Source organism: Scyliorhinus canicula, chromosome 14, assembly GCF_902713615.1.
Source record: "Scyliorhinus canicula chromosome 14, sScyCan1.1, whole genome shotgun sequence".
Taxonomy (NCBI): domain Eukaryota; kingdom Metazoa; phylum Chordata; class Chondrichthyes; order Carcharhiniformes; family Scyliorhinidae; genus Scyliorhinus; species Scyliorhinus canicula.
Window position 1 is genome coordinate 143070112 of NC_052159.1, and position 14473 is coordinate 143084584.

The 14473-nt window shown below is 42.9% G+C and overlaps 1 protein-coding gene across 2 annotated transcripts in view; it reads left to right on the forward strand.

Annotated features, from left to right (window-relative positions):
* Window positions 1–2037: 2037 nt before the first annotated feature.
* Window positions 2038–14473, forward strand: part of LOC119977441 (endothelin receptor type B-like) — a 46004-nt gene continuing 33568 nt past the window's right edge. Inside the window, exon 1 of one of the 2 annotated variants that reach the window (XM_038818352.1) lies at window positions 2038–2609. In XM_038818352.1, the coding sequence (XP_038674280.1) occupies window positions 2199–2609 (411 nt within the window). In that variant the 5' untranslated portion in view covers window positions 2038–2198. The remainder of the gene's footprint in view (window positions 2610–14473) is intronic. The other variant, XM_038818350.1, reaches the window with a different exon arrangement.

Genomic DNA, 14473 nt, shown 5'->3' on the forward strand with positions numbered 1-14473 from the left:
ATTTTGGCCAGACCAGGTAAGGACGACAAATTTCCTTCCCTAAATTAGCAAACCAGATGGGTTTTTACGATAATACGACAATGGTTTCATGGTCATCAGACCATTCTTATTTAACCATCTGCAATGGTGGGATTTGAACCCGGGTCTCTGGATCATGACTCTGGATTATTAGTTCAGCAATAATACCACTGCACCACTGCCTCCTTTGATCACTCTTCTCAAGCTAATCAGAACACCTACCCCACCTCTGCAATTATCTCTCTTGCCAGAAGGAAATTGAGAGCGATAGTTAGAATTCAGAGACCTTAGATCCAATGCTAAGATCAGAGGCGAATTGTAATTAGATTTTGTTAAGAAGCACATTTTGGGTTTTTTTTTGCATTCCATGTCTGAAAGAGAATCAATTTACTTTTCTATCAGGGCGAGTGGTTAACAGGTTTTTGCACATTTTTAAAATTAAGTTTACCGATCTCCTTCGATCCAGAATGCTTTTTGCAGATTCACATCAATTTAAATAATTGAAGAGGGTGAAATTGATTTGGCGGGACACAATGCCTCAGATATAAACGGACAAAATACGATGTAAAATCCTGGGTTAGCCCCAAAATGGCTTCCGTTGACTGAATTCAGAATCACAGATTGCGCCAGCGCAAAAGGAAGCCATTTGGCCCATCGAGTCTGTACCTGAAAATCGCTTATTGTCACAAGTAGGCTTCAAATGAAGTTACTGTGAAAAGCCCCTTGTTTGGGGAGGCTGGTACGGGAATTGAACCGTGCTGCTAGCCTACCTTGATCTGCTTTCAAAGCCAGCGATTTAGCCCTGTGCTAAACAGCCCCTGCTCTCCAAATGAGCAATTCACTCCTCCCTTCTCCCTGTAAACCTACAGATTGTTTCTTTTCAAATTCCCTCTTGAGTGTCTCGATTGAACCCGCCTGGGCCACACTCTCAGGCTTTAATTTCCAGGCCTTAACCAACTTTGTGTGTGGGGAAAAAAAAACTTTCCCTCATCTCGCCTATGCCTCTTTTACCAATTTAAATCAGAGCCCCTTCATGAGTTTCTCTCTATCTGCTCTATCCAGACCCCTCATGATTTTGAACACCTCTCTCACATCTCCCTGCCCTCTCTCCCCTCAAAGAGAACGTCCCAACTTCCGAGCTGAACAATGGAACGAGGCATTGGGCGCTAACCTTTTAATTATTAGCAAGGGGTGCTGGCGATTGTGGGAATCTGTCTCAGTTGGTCTGGGAGCCTCGCAAAGCATGATTCCCTAAAATAAGAAAAAAAATGAATAGCCCTTCAGACAGGAGGGGAAGAAGCGATTCACTGGCTGCGGTCGGACAGGCAGTGATGCAGAGAGTGAGGCAGGCGGGCGGGATCTCGACTGACTGATGGAGGAAGCCGGGGAGAGATTAGAGAGCAGTTTCTCCAACCCAGCCCAGTGACTGCGGGCTAACTCTCCCGGTGAAAACCTCTCTCTCTAAGGGAGAGACAGAGAGAGAATCTGACCTCCCCCATCTCCAACAAGTGTATGAGTGAGTGAGTGTGTGTGTGTGTGTGTGCTATCTGGGGATCTGTCACAACAGCAAAAAGGCTGAGGATACAGACACACTCCAAAAATCCTCGAAATAGCTGGAGAAGTGGAATGTGGAAAATAAACACGAGGGAGGTGCTGGCGATTTGATCCAGGAGAGAGTGGGTGTGTTGGGGAAGCAGTAAAGTGGAGATATTCAACATTGAGCAACTGGAAAGGGATAAATTGTTATACTGCCCGGGAATATGCGAATGGGGAGGAGGGTAAACAAACATATGAAACTGATTTCTCAAAACATGAAACAGAAAAGAAAAGCTTCTTCCCTAACACACTGCACATCCATGAGCCCATCATTAGGGAGCCTGGCTGGATATATTCTATTGCCAAGAAAGTTATATTCCCCCCACTCCCCCAGTATCACAGTCGATATTATCAGAGATATGCTGAACTTTTGACTGGAGGATTCGATGCTAATATTTCACCATCTGACAGATCTGAGTCCTTGCCCACAACTGCCTGGAATGAGCAAGTGGAATTGGTTGAATCCCGTGCTTTTTGTGTGTGTTGCTTCCCTCCACCCCTTCCAGCTCCTCCCTCTCCCTGTTTTCCAAGGGGAAATGCCTGTCGGCTCCCAGTGACTGTCCCGCTGTTGAAGGACGCTCAGCATGCTCGGCTCTGGAGCCCTCCTCCTGCTCATCCTCCTCACCCTGGGGAACACATCAGTCCTCAGCGTCCGGGGCCAGAGCCAAGCTGAGGATGGCGCGGCGCCCACTGCCCACGGTGTGCCCGGGCACCGGGGCACCTCCAACTCCAGCGCGGGCGCCCAGAACGGCACCGGCGGCGGCAGGATGCGCCCCATGTGCACCGTGCGGACGGAGATCAGGGGCACCTTCAAGTACATCAACACCATCGTCTCCTGCCTGGTCTTCGTGGTGGGCATCATCGGCAACTCGACCCTGCTCAGGATCATTTACAAAAACAAGTTCATGCGGAATGGCCCCAACATCCTGATCGCCAGCCTGGCTCTGGGGGACTTGCTGCACATTATCATCGACATCCCCATCACTGTGTACAAGGTAAGGCTCAGGGGCACAGGGCTGGAGAGACAGTGACCCCTTTGTAGTGGCAAGGGGAGAGCATTGAAGCAGCCGCTATGTTATTGCAATAAAGCATCAATGAATAACCACCTTTCCCTGGAACTTCGAATTTGCAAAGCAACTTTGAAACTTTGCAAAGTCTGAATACCGTTATGGTTCACGGGGAAAGTTTAGCCATGGGGAGGAGACAATGGAGATTTGTCTTCACACTTGCAATATATTTGCACCTTTTTTTGCAGTCGAATCCACTGCATGTCACAAACGGGAGGGAATCTGTTATTAGATGCTGAATGCAAACTGTCTACCGACTGACATTTATTTCAGCCGCCCCTTGATTCTATCTACAAACTGACTGGGGATATGCGCCTAGCTTTGGAGGGGGGGGGGGGGGGACACACATTACTCTCAACAAACTGAAATCACAGATTCACAGAATTGTTGGGGCGCCGAAGGAGGCCATTTGGCCCATCACGTCTTCACCAGCTCGCCAAGCGAGCACCATGACTTGGTGCCATTTCCCTGCCTTTACCCGTCCCCCTCCGCACTGTCTCTGGTCAATTAATCACCCAACGCCCTCTTCAATGTCTCCTTCGATTGAACCTCCCAACACACTCCCCCACACTGCCAGGCAGGGCATTCCAGACCCCAACCACTGTGTGAAAAAGGATTCCCCTCACATCATGGGCAGGATTCTCTGCCCCCCCCCCCCCCAGCCGTGTGTTCTTTGGTGGCGCACCATTCACCAGCACCAGAATTCTCTCTTCCTGCCGTTTGTCAATGGGATTTCCCATTGAAGCCACCCCATGTCGCCGTCAAACCCGTGGGCCAGCGTGCGCCGTCAGCGGGAAAAGAGAATCCCAATAACAGGAGAATTCCGGCCTCTGCTTCTTTTGCAAATCACTTGAAATCTGCACCCTCTTGTTCTTGATCCTTTTCCGAGCGGGAACAGTTTCTCCATGTCAACTGTGCCCAGCCCCCTTATGATTTTGAACATCTCTGTCACATCTCCTCTCAGCCTTCCTCTCTGCGAAGAATAATCCCAACCTCTCCAATCGATCCTCATAACTGAAGTTTCTCATCCCTGGAACCATCCTTGTAAACGTCCTGCATTGATGTAGCGCCTTTAGCAAAGTAAGACATCCCAAACTGAGAAGGTGGGAGACCTCTCCAGAAAACCATCCCACCACCTTGGGAACTTCACCCAGATGGATTAATAACTCCGGTCACCAGGTATTTAAAAAAAAATACCTGCCCCCTCTCTTGTTGGATCTGCTGGGCGGTGTATACAATAATCCTTTTACTGACCATTGCTCCCTTTACTCATGAGCAGAACGGTAGCAGATTTTGCCCTCGAACTAATAGCAAGGCTAACGGCACATGCTTTTATTTGTGGGTAAATATTTCAGCGATTTTCGTCAAGGCCAGATGGGCAATTAACTGAGGACATTGAACGTTGCTGTCCAAGATGTATGGTTCCACTGTTAGTTTAGCAAAGGTGGTATCTCCCTGTCCGATTTACCAGTGAAACGTATTGAAGAGTGTAAAGTTTCAGTATTTGTGAGTGGATAGAAATTAAATTAGCCGCATAAGACTAATTGCCTATTCCACTCTAAAGTATCCTTTTAATATGATAAGTGCTAATTACTGCCGGTCAGCTTCACAGGCAGTTAACATTAACTATTGCAAGTGCTAAGTCTTATACTTTCAAGTTTTAATTGTTGTCTGAGCTTTAAGAAACAGGGAAATTATATATTTTTTCCCTTACGTTTCTTTTCCGTCTTTTTCTCTCCCTCTTAATCCAATCTTTCTTTCCCTCTTTATTTTTCTGACCCGGTACCTGATTTGACATTGACTTCACCCAGTTTGCTTTGCACCTCCTTCGAGTTCTTACATTGTCTCTGTCACAATCCTTCAATCTGTTTGGTAAAGGAGGTGCACAATTGCTTGTCCCATTCATTCAGGTCCCAGACACTCTCCTGTTTTGCTCGCTGCATCGTTTTCAGCTGACACTTTGAGCAGCTTGCTGTGCAAAATAAATCGAGCTAGTTTAACATGTAGAACTAGTGGCAGATTCTGTTTGATGACCTGGTGCTGGAGAATGGGGGGGCCAGTAGGGTGATTTGTCACTCGGAGAGCCAGTACAGAGGTGATGGGTTGAAGGCCTTCTTCTGCACTGGAACAATTCTATGATTCCATGCTGTGCACTTGCAGATTTCTTCCATAGTAGGCAAAGTTCAAATCGCAGTCCACCACTGTGCACTATATCTCAAGTGTTGTCAGCTGCATTTTGTATTCCATTACTAAAAATATTGTGCTGTATAATTTCATCCTAAAACACTGATTTGTGCGTGAAACCTTTGTTTGCATGCTGGTTTCTTAGAAAGTGGGGCAATCCCTTCATTTTGTTAATGACAAGCAGCAAAGGAGATGATAGATATCTGCAGCTTTTAACCAAACAATCTGGTATATTCTGCACTAATGCCAAAAAGTGATGTTAATAATGATCCTTTAACTTTTTTCATGCACAAAACAGATATTTAATCAGTCTCAATGCCAAGCCATGACATATGCATTTGTAAACATTTTAAACCACTAAACGGAAATTGTGAAAATCACGGTTGACCCAAGCAACACATTTCCAAGTGCATGGTCGCTAATGTAGAGGGAGTCAGAAGGAAATACACACTATTCTTTATCAGTTAATTCTTTATCATTTCGCATAGAGCCTTGAAACAATTATAATGCAAAGCATTTCTATTTTAATCTTAAACTGTACAAAGTAAGGTTTTATTAAGAATGGTCAGAATTTATTTGCCACAAGCTATTATTAGAGATGCTTCCATGCTTCCGTCTGAAATATGGATATATTCATAGAATCATAGCATTTACAGTGCAGAAGGAGGCCATTCAGCCCATCGAGTCTGCACTGGCCCTGGAAAGAGCACCCAACCTGAGCCCACACCTCCAACCTATCCACATAACCCAGTACCCCCACCTAACATTTTTTGGACACTAAGGGGCAATTTAACATGGCAAATCCACCTAACATGCACATCTTTGGAATGTGGGAGGAAAGCGGAGCACCCGGAGGAAACCCACGCAGACACGGGGAGAAAGTGCAAACTCCACACTGAGAGTCACCCGAACCTGGGTCCCTGGAGCTGTGAGGTAGCAGTGCTAACCACTGTGCCAATCTGTATATGCACTTTTCGCGTGGGTGTGAAGATGCTTCATCTTAAAGATTGTATGTCGTTTAAAATGACAATACATTAGTAGTTTGCATTATGAGCATATTAAACATTCTGCATGTTAATATATCAATTTCTCACATCTGTGCGATAATGATAGGTTTAGCAGGAAATTCTAGCTTTGTTCCAATTCAAAAGTTAACATTTGTTCATGTTACAAAATGTTTGTTCAAGTTTGCAGTTGATAGGGGATTATAATATATCTATACTTCCGCAGTGGGAAGTTTTTCTAACAATGTTCTTCTAACAATATCAGTAAAGGTCTGTATTTCTTGCTTCTTTTGGCACCTTTACTCTATCTCCCTAGTGAACAAGAACTACAATAATTACTGATCAAATATAAGAGTTCTGATGACTTTTTTAGTGTTACGATGCATGTTAGGGTATAATTCCTGCCAACACAATCTAAACGCACTCGCAGTGGGCAGATTAGAACTTCCATGCTCATGCTCCATGATCAAGAATCAGTTTAAATTCTTCAGATCTTCACAACCCCCCCCCCCCCCCCCCCCCCCCCCCCCCACCACCACCACCTTTTAGCTACATGAGACGCATTTGAATTGTGAGGATTACTCAAACCCCACCTTCCTACTCTTTGGCCTTTATTGCTGTAACTGTACTTCGTAATCTTCATAATCATTTAGTAGACCATTAGCAAATAGGGCATCAAGCCCAGAATTCAATTCCAATTATTTCACTTTTCCTACCGCAACCTAATTTGCTAATGATTACTATTAAAACACTGACTCGTAACAAGCAAAGTGGCATTTTACATATCCATAACATTGTTGGTCTTTTTTGATGAAAAATCCTAAAAGCAAACCAAACATTGATGGAGGTTTTTAAGATGATCAGGGGAATAGATAGAGTAGACAGTCAGAGACTTTTTCCCCAGGTGGAACAAACCATTACAAGGGGACATAAATTTCAGGTGAACGGTGGAAGGTATCGGGGGGGGGGGGGATGTCAGAGGTAGGTTTTATCCAGAGAAGAGTGGGGGCATGGAATGCACTGCCTGTGGAAGTAGTTGAGTCGGAAACATCAGGGACCTTCAAGCGGCTATTGGATAGGTACGTGGATTACGGTAGAATGATGGGTTGTAGATTAATTTGTTCTTAATCTAGGACAAAAATTCGGCACAACATCGTGGGCCGAATGGCCTGTTCTGTGCTGTATGTTTCTATGTTCTTTGTTCTATCACTATCATCAATATTTATTGATCTGTGCCTTTAACATAGAGAAACACTCAAGGCACTTCACAGATGCATTTATGAAGGATGCCAAGCCTAAGAAGGAGAGATTTGAAAGGAACACACAAGCTGGGTCAACAAGTTTGCTTTAAATGAGTCTTAAAGGGGAAGAGAAGGATGACAGATAAGTGAAGGGAATTTCAGAGAATGGTGCAGAGTCAGTAAAGGACAGTTTTGTTGGGGAAGGTTGTAGCGTAGCAGGAGGTTAGAGAGATGGAAAAGACCAAAATTGTGCTGGGATTTAAATTTAAAAATGAGGATTTATAGTTAGAGTTGTCAGGGGCTCAGGAGTCAATGTACGCAAGTGAGGGCAGGGATGCTGGGTAGGTGAACTTGCTGAAGAATGGGTTATAAGCAATGAAATTTCAGATTTACAGAAGTCTATAAAGACCATAGTCAAGGCTGGAGATGACAAATGCAAGGGAAAGAGGATTCTGCAGAAGATAGGTTGAGGTAGGCATGGAGGATGATAATATTAGGGATGTGGTCTTGTGTTGAAATCTCAGTTTAAGATTAAATGTATGTTGAGTTTGTGGGTAGTCTGGTTCAGGGAGAATCACATAATCAGTCTGAGTTGGATAGCAAAGGAGCCGTATGGAGAAAGGTGGTGAACATTACCAGGTCAATGGGTGCAGTATACTCAAAGAGAATGAGGAGAATAAATACTTCATAATACCATAGGCATAGTCACAGATAACGTTTGTGACTTTGGTTCGGACCATTTTGGTGCTATGGCACTGGTAGAAATCTAAATAATCAGGGAGCTGCAGAGGAGATGGGCATAGATCTGGTTGGCAATAATACATTCAAAACTTGAGAGAAAAAAGGTATTATGGTAGTTTTCAAGGGCAATGTGTTTGAAAGTTAACATCTTTGGGGTGGGTTTGATGATGGATTTGAAAGGAAGGGAGACAGCGTCTACGCAGAGGGAACTTTAATGTCAGCTGGTGTAGTGCGCTGGAGGGAAGCTAGGTGGTGAAGAGTTTAATGGAAATGAGGGAGTTGGAGATGAGCTTGGAGAGGATAAGGAAGGAAATAGGAAAGAAACATCAGTAATTATCCTATAATCACTCCCTATCCAAATTGACTCCCGTTCAGTGACTCTGAAGCTCGTTGCAAAAAAAAACAACCAGTTGAAGATACGGCAGTGAAATTATTAAATTCTGAATGAATATCTGGGTTTGTTAACTTTCCCTTTAATCTTTCCTTCACTATCACTCAGCAGATGTACAGAGGGAGATGTTGGCTGCTTGTTTCTTTGCTTGAGGGAGACGGGAACCTGATAATGGGCTCATTGTAAAAAGATAGTGCGGCTTTCAACAGAAGAAAAGATTTGCTTTTGTATGACATCTTTCTTGAAAACTGGTCATCCCAAAGCACTTCACAGTTAATGAAGCATGTTTTGAAGTGTAGTCGCTGTTGTAATAGAGGAAGCGTGGCAGCCGATTTGCGCACAGCAAGCTCCCACAAACAGCAATGTGGCAACGACCAGATAACAGATGCTGGTTGAAGGATAACTCCCCTGCTCATCTTCAGAATAGCGCCATAGGATCTTTAACATCTGCCTGAGGAGCACAGACAGAGACTTAGTTTAACATATCATCTGAAACGCATCACCTCCAAATGTGTAGCCCTCCCTCAGTACTGCATAGGAGTGATAGCTTTGATTTTTCTGCTTAAGCCATGGAGTGGGAGCCAGAAGAAAAAGTGCTATCAACTGAGCCCCACATATTCTAATGCAACAATTAATATATTTCCAACAATGGAAATCTTAGATGGTAATGAGCAGCCTCTCCAGTTAAAAGATCAGCCTCACTGTATAAAGTTCTAAAACTTGGCAATTCCCTGCACAAAACCATTAAACAAATTATGATCAGCGCTGTTTTTTAATTATCCAATAAACCTATTCTCAACTAAATTTGAAAGAAAATGGTTTCGTAAACTTGTATAGTCTACAGTTTTTGTTATGCTAGCTGCGGTTATGAATGTGTCAAACATTGCAAAAAATGTACACAGCAGCCAAATCACAGTTGACTTTGTCTGAGCTTCTCGTGGTCGTGGTCTAAGAGTGGAGTAAGGCTCCGGCAGCTGCAAAATGAAGTTGTAGAATTCAGCATATGTAAAGACCTCACTTTGTCTTAGCGTGCATCAGGTTTACTTTCTAACTACCCCTCAGGCCAGTAGACTGTGAAACAGCACTAGAGATAATGAATATAGCCAGTGTACATGGACTGCACACACAGATATACATACAGAGTTCTGCTTCTCGCAAAATGTGGAGTACCATTGTGATGTGCTGGCACACATGATATGCATCATGTATGCCGTGATTGCATGTACTTCAAAAGCACCAGGAAACTCAAGCACTAAATTGACTGTGACAAGTGTAGCCCGGCTTGCAAGAATGTTGTAGAATTGATTAACATGCTCATTCGTATCAGCCTGATTTCAAGCCAATGATTTGATCAATGAGGTGAGATAACATCATAAACCGCAAGACCAGAGCTTGAGCCGTTTAGTTCCAGAATTCAACACTGGAAGTTAAAATTTGTCTTAAATTTATTCCATAACATCAGGAGCTCTTTCTAAAGACAGCGTAATGTAATTTTTTTGTCTATTTTGTTTTATCACCTGCACAATGCATTTTTCTATTACCACAGAATTAGGTTCAGGGTTAGAAATAAGGTACAGTTTTAAATGTGTTTAATTTAATGTTTCTGTGCCTGTAAGTATAAAATCTATAGTTAGATTCTTGCTAACTATAGCATACACTTTTTGTATGTGTGGGGGTTGGTTAAGTTCTAATTTGGTTTCTATTGTGCTGAGAGAGGGCTCGGGTGTGAAGAGTAAATAACCCAGCAGTACTAAGCAACTGGGGCCTAGTAAGGTAAGTTTTATTTTAGCCAATTTGATTTCAGTTGGAGATAGGTAGTGTGAGAGAGAGAAGGTAGCCCACACAGCTCTGTCAGAGCTGGTTTTAGAAGGTATAGAGGGAACATCTCTCTCAGCTGTGTTAGAGGAAAAGCCATACTATGGAGTAATAGTTAAGAAAACAGATGGCGGAAACCTAAAGTCCAAATAGTTTAGGAAACTAGAAATGAAGAATCTGGAGTTAAGTGAACAGAGACCAAGGTATTGTTTAGAAAAAAAATCAAGGAAGAGTAAAAAAAAGCGCTTTGAGTAAAAGAGTCAATTGCAGTAACCGGATTTAAAGTTGTACATCTGCCTTCAAAGGTAAATCAAACGTCTGATACCATACAGTCTGGAAATCAAGAGTTAAAAAATTGGGAGCAGTTTGCATAGCAGTCAAGGCAAGTAAGTTCTAAAGGGGTTGGTGTAAAAGCCTTTCCTGGATTTTCTGTTAAAAATGGAGCAGAAGCTTTGTTTAAAAGTGTTATTTGGAAACCTTGGTCTGGATTTCGGAATGCAAACTGCTAAGGGAAAGCATACCTATGAGAGAAGGTTTTAAAGTGTGTTTTTGGAAGTGGAGTTTGGAAAGTCTGACATGGCAATCATCTGAAGGGATTCAGAGGAGGCATCAACAAACATTCATTTGGTGCAGAGTGGAGGGTTTATTTACCCACTGTCATCTTGTGAGTTTAAAAGGGACTTTATGTTAATAAGACCATTGTAGATTAAGATGTATTTAGTAATCCGTGTTAATCCCAAAGTTGTGTGTAATTTTTAAGATAAGGCTTTTTGTATGATAATCCAATTTTTTCCTGTTTAATTAATTTTTTTTCTTGTTGTTAAAATGAATTAGCAGTCCTATGATTCTGTTCTTCCAACTTTCCCGCCGGTGGGATGCTACGCATTGCACCAGAAAACGGTTGCAGCATGATGGAGAATCCTACCACGATCCTTTGAGCCAGGGTTCCATTCTGGGATCTTCCTGTCTAGTTATGACATCAACTGGGATCGGAATATTGCAGACATAATGAATAATGTATTAATAATGCAAGCTGTCTAGAATTAATAGGGTATATTTAGCAGAATGTATGTATGTACGTATGTGTGTATATATTTATATATTATATATTGTTACAATCCCAGCTGATAGTAATATTTGATAAGTCCGTTCCCAAAGTGAAACTTGACTTGATAGATCTTAATGTTTTTTTGCAGAAATTGTGTGGGAAAGTTAATGAACGAATTCACAGAAATCTGCTGGTGAACTTTTAATACACAGAATAAACATTAAATTAAAAATTAAAAATGAAGTATATGCCACCGTCAAAAAGGTTGGGCAGATCTCAGTTCAAACACAAAAAGTGCTTCAAGTTAATACTATTCTTTTACCCCAGCAATATATTTAGCAACAGGTAAATCAGTGAAGAGTTACCACTAGCTTGACACACAAAGGCTTCTCGCTTGCGACTGACACAGTTGCAAATGGGTTTCTTCTGGTGAATTCCCGGCCACTCGATGCTTTTCATCCAACTTGTATCTCTCCCCGAGACACCCAACAACTGCGCTCCACACTCAGTCCTCAACACGTACCTCTGCTAAACTGATTACTTTATTGAGCACTTTAATTGAGTATTCAGTCAATTGCTATCCCAATAACCTTGTTATGCTGTCTTCTCAGAGAGCTGAAAGTCCCTGTCTTCGCTCTCTGATACACACTGAACTTTCTTCTCTGTCTTCTGTCTGTGTCTGCCCCTGGACCACTGTCACTAGGCAACAGTACAATCATTTTGACTTTGTGTTTTTCTCCCCAGAATCCCTAAACTTTTAAACCCTTTTAACCCATCTCTTTAACTTCAGGGTTGTAACACCTCATTAAAAATGCACATATGCAAACAAACCCAAAAGCCCTGAGCTTTAGCCAATAATCTATTCAGAATCCCAGCCGCAAAGATTCACAAACAACTGAAACTGAAACCATTTTACCTTTCTTAACACACAAATATGTACATATGTTCAACTTCAGAATTATACATTGTTCAGGACAATATATACTCCATAATTGGGGCAGCACGGTAGCACAAGTGGCTTGCACTGTGGCTTCACAGCGCCAGGGTCCCAGATACGATTCCCCGCTGTATGCGCGGAGTCTGCACATTCTCCCCGTGTCTGCGTGGGTTTCCTCCGGGTGCTCCGGTTTCCACCCACAGTCCAAAGACGTGCAGGTTAAATGGATTGGCCACGATAAATTGTCCTTAGTGACCAAAAAGGTTGGGAGGGGTTATTGGGTTACGAGGATAGGGTGGAAGTGAGGGCTGAAGTGGGTCGGTGCAGACTCGATGGGCCGAATGGCCACCTTCTGCACTGTATGTTCTATGCTCTATAATATATATATGTTTTATATAGATAGATAGCTGGACAAACAGCTAAACAGATAGACAGACATATAGACGGACAGAGAGACAGATTGACCAACCGACTGACGGACAGACGGACGGACCGTCCGATGAAAGAATGACCAACCTATCGACACATCATACAAGCACAGAATTTGAACAGCTCAGAAGCATGCCATTCAGCCCATCGTATATGCACTGGCGCTCCAAATGAGTCATTTACTTAATGCCATTCTCCCATCTTCTCTCTGGAACCCTGCACATTTTTCCATTTCAAATGCCACTTCTACTCGCCTTGTGAATGCCTCAATTCACCCTGCCTCCACCTCAATCAGGCAATGCACTCCGGGTCTTAACCACTCGCTGCATGATAAAGCTTTTCCTCGCATCTCTTTCGCTTCTTTTGCAAATGATCGTAAGCCTCTGCCCTCTCATTCTCAATGCTTTCACGAGTGGGAACAGTTAGTCCCTATTTACTGTGTCCAGGCCTCTCATGATCGTGTGTAACTCCAACAGTAATGCAAATACCCAATTGATAAGGTTCATTTGATCTACTGTGTCATCTTAGTATTAAAATAGCTTAGTTCATTCAGCCTCCCATTTACAATTTTTACAGTCCAGTATTGGATTCAAAAAAGAAACATTGATTTATTTTTGTGTCTTATGTCAAGCATAATCTCATTGATTGTTTACTGAACATGACAATAACATTTAGTGGCAGAACATCAGTGCTGCACTATATTTTTTGTTTCATTATGGTAACTGGTGGCCCGGTTTGGAAAGGCTGGATTCATTCCTTCCCGTTAAACTGATTATCTTCCATGAAGTAAATAAAGATAAATGGACATATTGGTTAAATGTTTCACCTTCACTGCAAGGTCCTCAGTAAAAGTAAGTAAAGTCTCCATTGTCTCAGATGACCATAGGCTGCTTTTTCCCCTTTGAGGGGGGGGGGGGGGGGGGGGAGCTGACTGGTGGTGATTTAACCTGAGGATCATCACACCTCAGGTGAGGGGCAAAATTGAGAAAGCGGGGCCTTCATGAATAACTTCAGCCGGTACGGAAATTGAACCTGCGTTGTTGGCGTCGCTCCGCATCATGAACTTCTGTGCGGCCTGTTGTGTTAGGCACACTGGTATAACACTGGCTGCAACTGGATGCAGCTTAGATCAAAAAGATACTCCAGACCTTGAAGTTAGTTCAATCAGGTTTATTGAACTAATAGCACGGTTAGCACAGTTCTCTGTGAGTTCGACTCTCTGCTAACTTAAGTGTGGGTACTCTGTCTGATTGAACCAGACTAGCTCTCAGCCACGTGGTGGAGGTGTGAGATTGCAACAACACCCCTGACTGACTCTTTAGATGTTCATCAGTGGAAAGAGGCGGAATGTGAATGCCTCGTGTCTTTTATAGTCAGATCCCACCCCTGAGCGTCCTGCCTGCTTATTGGTCATGTCCTGTTCTCTGTGTCCATTAGCTGCTTGTCTATGCCTGCCTGTGTACCATTATGTGTGTGTCTGTATATCAGGACATGGCCAACTGAGATAAAGCCATCCTCAGTAGTAGAATGGCAGGAATACATTTCCCTCAGTGCTTTCATTTTGATTTTAAAATATAGTCAAGCAGATTCAGGGAAATGTCTAATTTTTTTATCAAAATCTGTTTCCTACGGCTACTTTACAATAATATGCTTGTTTTCCTTTGGTGATCTTTTTGAAACCATGAATTTCCCTCCCTAGTTTGCATTCAGCGTTTTCACAGGGCTTGACCATAGGTTGATCTGCATTACAACATATTGCCAAACCCTTTGTTCCCTTAGCTTATCACTGTGACATAGCCAAAAATAAAAGGGTCACAGAGTATCTCCCTTACACAGTGCACAAAACCTACAATGGAGGGTCAGTCAGACTTTAAACCTGCTGCTAAGACAACCATCCATAGCTGGAATAGGCCAGCAGCACAGGGAGCCAGTGAACGATGTCTCAGGGTTTATTGCGCTTTGCATGTCCTTTTTTATAACAAGGTCTTTTGGAATTTCTAAA